Source organism: Nyctibius grandis, chromosome 24 (assembly GCF_013368605.1).
Source record: "Nyctibius grandis isolate bNycGra1 chromosome 24, bNycGra1.pri, whole genome shotgun sequence".
Taxonomy (NCBI): domain Eukaryota; kingdom Metazoa; phylum Chordata; class Aves; order Nyctibiiformes; family Nyctibiidae; genus Nyctibius; species Nyctibius grandis.
This window is the reverse complement of record NC_090681.1, coordinates 3286229-3292228: the sequence shown is the minus strand read 5'-3', so window position 1 is coordinate 3292228 and position 6000 is coordinate 3286229. Positions and strand designations below refer to the sequence as shown.

Genomic DNA, 6000 nt, shown 5'->3' with positions numbered 1-6000 from the left:
CCTCCAATCCCCATCCTGAAAATATCTGAAACACTTCAGAAGTTGCCAGTGAAAACACTTTCTATCAATGTATAATATACATTTTAACTTAAACCTTTGTGCAATTTATGAGTTTCGTTTAAAACTCCTTAAAAACTCCTTGGCACACCAGCTGAAAAATATTCAGCTCCATTTCAATTGTCAAACACAAGGTGATATAAAGTGTAAATCACGGTTGAATAAAATAAAAAAACCCAGAACTGCAGCTTTTATTAGCCAGCTTTACAGTCTCTTGTATACAGTACATTGCACAGTTCCGCCTTCACAATAACGCTTCCTGTATTGATATTGTGCCTTCCACGATGCAGTATAATCAAGGCAAGTTACAGAACACTGCTGAGTTTATATCAAAATAAACAGAAGATGTAACCTTGGTTTATAATGAACATCCAAATTACCATGTACAATTTGCAGTAGACTCTGTAATGAGCTTGATATATAAGCTAGATGGCAGTGAAGGGGGAAAAAATAGTTTAAACTATCAAGTTTCCTCTTGAAATGTCTTTTCCCAAGGCACTGTGAACAAGACTGTTAGCAATTCTCAATGACTAAAAACACCAATGGGAATATAAATATTTCACACAACAACCACCGTCACATCGTCATCTATTCTCTTATTCTTTCCCTTAAACAACGCCCCTGAAATTTGTTTGGTCCTTAGAGGGGTAATCAAATTATCTTCTTCAACATCACATATTTGTATTTAATACATCTATAAAACAAAGCTTTGTTAGATTATTTAACCCTTTCACTGTGAAAACTAAAAGTTTTTCCTCACTGTTTCTGAATGAATCTGCAAATTCAACTTTATTAAAAAAAAAGAAAAAGAAAGGGTTCAAAATCAAGCAAAGCCCTGTATTTTTTCAAGAGGAAACCATGCAAGAGTACATAAAAAGGCAAAATTGGCTACTTGAAAACCAAGAATTGTTTTTAATGCATTGGCCAAGGAAAATAAATTGCAAAGTTCTGTGAGGTTTTCTAAAAATTTACAAGAAAAACTGATGGGCAGTTCTAGTCAATCCAGATGTTCTTTTATCCTGTTTTAAATGACAACAAATACAGTCGCACACAATACAATTTCATCTTGACTGCAAGAGACACTCCTCTGTGATGCCTTCGGCATGACAAAATTACTGGGCAAAAAGAAAAGTGTCATTCATTTCTTCAAGGGCTGATAAACAGAGGCATTGGGGTCAAGTCCAGAAGGGCTGGTCTCCACAAATTTGGAAGAGTAATGTGGGGAAACAGGACTCAGAGTGCTGGTGGCTGCAGTGTATGTTATGCTGGGCATTACTGCCATAACTTCTGCAATCTTCTGTTTTAGGTCCTTGATTTCCTGATCTTTTTGAATGATTTGCCCTGAAAACAGCAAATAATGTCACTTAGAACCAGCAGCATGTTTTCACCCTCTACCCACTGCTCAACGATAAGAGCTGATGAAGCAAAACACCCAGAAGACATTCAGCGCTCCAACAAGACATGAGTAAAAGCACAACTTGTGTTAACTCCTGCTTTGCGTTGAGGAACTATGTTTAGTTACCTCTCGTTACCGTGTCACACAACTACACACAGCACCTTCATTAGATTTTGCATTGTTTGGATTCACCACTGCACCACACCAAAAGATTATTTCTATGAGTCAACTTTTTTCTGTGCTTTTCTGCTCACATTTTACAAGCACCTCTCAGGAGCACAAGCGTTTGCTTATTAAATGTGCTATTTACTTTATTTTTAAAGCTGTCCTACTCTCCCCATTTTTCTAAACCCCCTTTGTGCCCCTTCACATCACTACAGCAATTTATGAAACAACGTAAAGAGAAACACCAATGAAATGAAACAAAAAAAATAATTCCCACTCTCATCAAATCTTCCTGCAACCAAACTTCTGCAAGGAAATCAAACAGGTACTAAATCAAAAGGTTAATTAATTTTGCTTCATGGTTTGCACAGCTGAACAAAGGACAGGCTGGGCAAGGGTTTATATGGCTTCATGCTCCCTCTGGTGGCTGCAACACCAGCCCAACATGGACACCAGTGTCCACACTTACCAGTGGGAAGTTTAAAACAGGTTGGGTTATTTTTTTCCTCCCACATTTAGGTTGTATTTACTTCAGGAGTATCAAAATATTATTAGGATTCAAGGACAGGGGCTTAATAGATGGCAATTATTATTTTATCTTCTAGCTCTTTAAAAGCAGTTCTCCAGCTTTAAGGTAACGGTTTATAAAAACGTAGAAAATCATAAATTAACTTAAATGCCCATCTTGACGTTTATTGTCTTCACTTTAATAGCTTGGGGAAATCAGGTCAGCTGATCAGCTGGCTCACATTCACAAAGCCATAAAAGACAAAAACCCACTGACAGCTGAAATGCTGCGTGGGGACTGCAGCCCACCCCAAAATAAAAAGGCAGGATATTCTTTCCATCCTATTTTCACTATTTCAGTCAGTACTACATGTTGAATTAAACTATCCCATATTACCTTGGGCAATCTCAAGCTGCCGTTTTGCATCTCCTAATGCAGAGAACAGATCCAGCTTGATCCTTGTCTCTGCACTCAGGCTGTTCTCTAAGTGCTGTGTTTTATCCTGCATGGCTGAAAGTGCTGACATTAACACCTCCGTATCCTTCTCGTTTTCCTTGTACTTCCGCAGTTCCTGTAGGAGTAATTAGGACAAATGTTATTCTCATCGACTTTACACATGAGATACACTGAGAAGTCTTTCTCTTCCTCACAGCACACCACTGGGCCTGGTATTAATACTGTAAAATTAAAATGATGGTTAATTAAGGACACTGTAATATTACCTCCAGTAATTATACATGGCCATCATACAAGTGATTAAAGCCATATTGTACAATGCATAATTACAGTGCGGTGAGCAAGTACCATTTACTCTGCTCCTCAGCCCTCTATCATCCATATCGAGCCCCTCCACCCAGAAATCCTCCTCAGCACTTCCAAGTGCCAGCTAAGCAGCCACGGAGTGCTCTTAGCCAAGCTGTGCAATATGAAAACACTTCCCACAAGCAAAATGACTAGAATGGGGACTCATCTCCTGCTAGACAGTTTAAAGTGATACTAAATAAGGATTTTAAGCTATTTCAGCTGACTGATGAAAGGGATTTATCTCGGAATACGTCCCATATTGAACCTAACTGTGCTGCAAACCCAGAAATTTAGAAAAGAGAAAAGGAGGGAGCGAGTATTCTGCACGTAAGAGACAGGCACCTTGTGGCTGGGAAGTATGCATTAGCATTTTGACTAAGAAAAAAAGAAATACTATACACACAAAAAAGTTCTATAATTTAAAATAAAGAAACATTAATACAACAGGGGAAATATTAACGCCTGTAATAAAATGCTTCTCTAACAGTTTGAAGATTATAATAAAATTAAAAAGCTTGATTATAGCTGGTTTTAATTATTTGAAAGCCATGCTCATATTCTCCATGGATAAACCACACCTGTTTCCAACAGTTTGGTAAACCCAGGACAACAAGGCTGCATATGTTATTTGGAAACAAGTTCACAATAACACCAGGTGGATTTTGAAGAGTGTCTAAAAACCACAAGACATTAAAAATACATATTCATGCAAATTGTCAGTTGACAGTCTGAGTACATCTTTAGGAACAGACATTTTCAAGGAATACCGTCAACTTCAACTCACACATTTGAGCTCTTAAACTCTAACAGGCCAGACAAGGTGTCTGCTACAAGTCTATCACAATGTACTTTCAATATTCAAACACTTTCACCACAAAAAAAAATGTATGGGCAGTGATTAAAGACTGCATTGAGTAAGCAATCTTATTTGCTAGCAGTGAAATTTATAATGATGCAGACTGGCAACAAGCTCCTCACATTAGACAAAAAATGTTGTTGAGGGGATTATATTCTCAGTCTACCCAGACCGTTGGTTTGGGGAAAAAAATTCTAATAATCTAAACAATTGAATGGTGTGGAGCTGAGACAATTAACCTTTCTCACACCCACATTCTTACAAAGCCCTATGCAAGACAAGCAAGACAGACATCTGAAGAGCGTAATTCTTGAAGGTGTTGATTGCCTCTTATGTAGATCCACCAGTTTCAGAGGGCTGAAAGCACTCATTGTGATGCTGATCTCAGCCCCTGGTGCTTTCTCATTACCTGAACTTTCATTTCTAGTTCTCTTATCTGATCTTCTTTCAGCTTTATGTCAATTGTTAGCTTCTTGCACTCTGTCTCCAGCTCTCGGATACGATTTCGTAAAGTTTCAGTACATTCTCCTCTGCAGAAAAAACATTAAAAGAGAAGGTGGTGAAGTAAGAATGAGGCTGTCAATCCTGAACTGTTTATAACATGAAAGCAAGAGAATTTCCCTTATGGCAACAATACAAAAAGCTGCAAAAAGTTACCCAACGTTATGCCTCAAGTATTAGGAAATTCAGAATATTTATGAAATACGGAGAAAAGAAAAGCAGAAATAATTCTTTTTAGACATTTGGAGCACTGCAGATTAAAGTCATCCACACTGGTGCCATGCTTTCATCTCAAAAAACTTCCCATCTATACACCCATGTCACTAATGAAACACCTCTGTGCTGAGCACTGGTAGCCATTGGCTAGAGCAGAAAGCTTTCAAGTGAGATCAAGACAGTATTTTGGCCAACGTCGTTGTACGAATCTTGGTTCACAGTCCCCACAGGAAAGGGGATATTCCTCTTTTTAAAGCAGACTGATCCATGCAGGGTACAACATCTCTCTGTTAGCACAATCAAGGCACAGCAGATAATTTAGAGCATACTCATCCTTTACACCCTGTAAATGCAGTGTATGAGCACTGAGACCCAGCTTCATGGAAGGAGATCGCCCGTCCTCCCACTGCCTTAACACAAATAAACCTTATCTTTAAAAATCAAATACAGACTACTTGGTTATGTACAGAAGAGTGAAAAATGCCTCCCCAAATCCCCCCAAAACACACTGCAGTAGCAACAGCTACATTTCAGTGATTTTCTGGAGCTAAGCTTGCTTCTGGGGTAGAAGAAAGTACCTTGTAGCAGCAGCAAATGCAACAGCACGTGCAGCAGTTGCTTCTTCCAACTTCTTTCTTTTCTTTTCTTCCATTAACTGTTTTTCTACAAAGGCTCGTGCCTCCTGCTCTGCCTTTAGTTTCTTCTCCAACTGGCTGATCATTTGTTTGTCTTTTTGTTTCATTTGTACAGCATTGTGTAATCTGGAAGGTAACAGGTATGGGATTTAATGGAGGATTTTTATTTACTAAAAATAAATTGCTGTCAATGGTCCCAAATGAGTCGTGCTGGATTTGCAGACAAGTGCCTCAAATTTTGCAGAGTCTTAACATAATACTTCCCCTTTACCAGACTACAGGCATCAGCAACTAATTTACACAGCTGTGTAGGAACACATACTTGTTCTGAAGCAGTTCGTTTTCCTGCCGGAGCTGTCCGATCTCAGATCGAATTCCCCGCTCTGTGTTAGTTAGAGAACTGATCTGACTGCGTAGCTCCTGCTCAATCTGCCTGCTCGCTTGCAGGTCAGCCTTTAACTTTTTAATATCTTGTTCCAACCTAAGAAAGACAATTTTAAAAGACAATTTCAACTTTATTTCCCAGTTACCCAAAGGTTCAAGCACGTTATATAAAAATAACCAGAGTAAACATCATACCATCTGCCAACCCCCCAAACCCTTGACTCTTAAAATAATAAACTCTCAGAAATTATGTCTATCCTTGCTAAATAATAATAATGTTTTATATAACTATATATATATAGCTCTAGGTATAGCTATACACACACTTCACAACCTCCCACAGGAATTTTGTTTTCCACCATGCACTGCAGAGCTGTAAAACAAATCCTATGGATTTATATTTTTCCTCTTCAAGCAGAAGTGCAATGGGTAAGTCTGAGAAGTTGTAAACGAGGACAGGTGCACATATGAACATATT

General features: G+C 38.5%; 1 protein-coding gene across 2 annotated transcripts in view; it reads right to left on the bottom strand.

The window, feature by feature from the left end:
* Positions 1-219: 219 nt before the first annotated feature.
* Positions 220-6000, bottom strand: part of MACO1 (macoilin 1) — a 28602-nt gene continuing 22821 nt past the window's right edge. For both annotated transcript variants that reach the window (XM_068417789.1, XM_068417790.1), the window contains exons 7-11: positions 5461-5619; positions 5082-5264; positions 4196-4316; positions 2523-2697; positions 220-1398 (exon numbers count right to left, since the gene is read on the bottom strand). In XM_068417789.1, coding sequence (XP_068273890.1) covers positions 1196-1398; positions 2523-2697; positions 4196-4316; positions 5082-5264; positions 5461-5619 — 841 coding nt within the window. In that variant the 3' untranslated portion in view covers positions 220-1195. The remainder of the gene's footprint in view (positions 1399-2522; positions 2698-4195; positions 4317-5081; positions 5265-5460; positions 5620-6000) is intronic.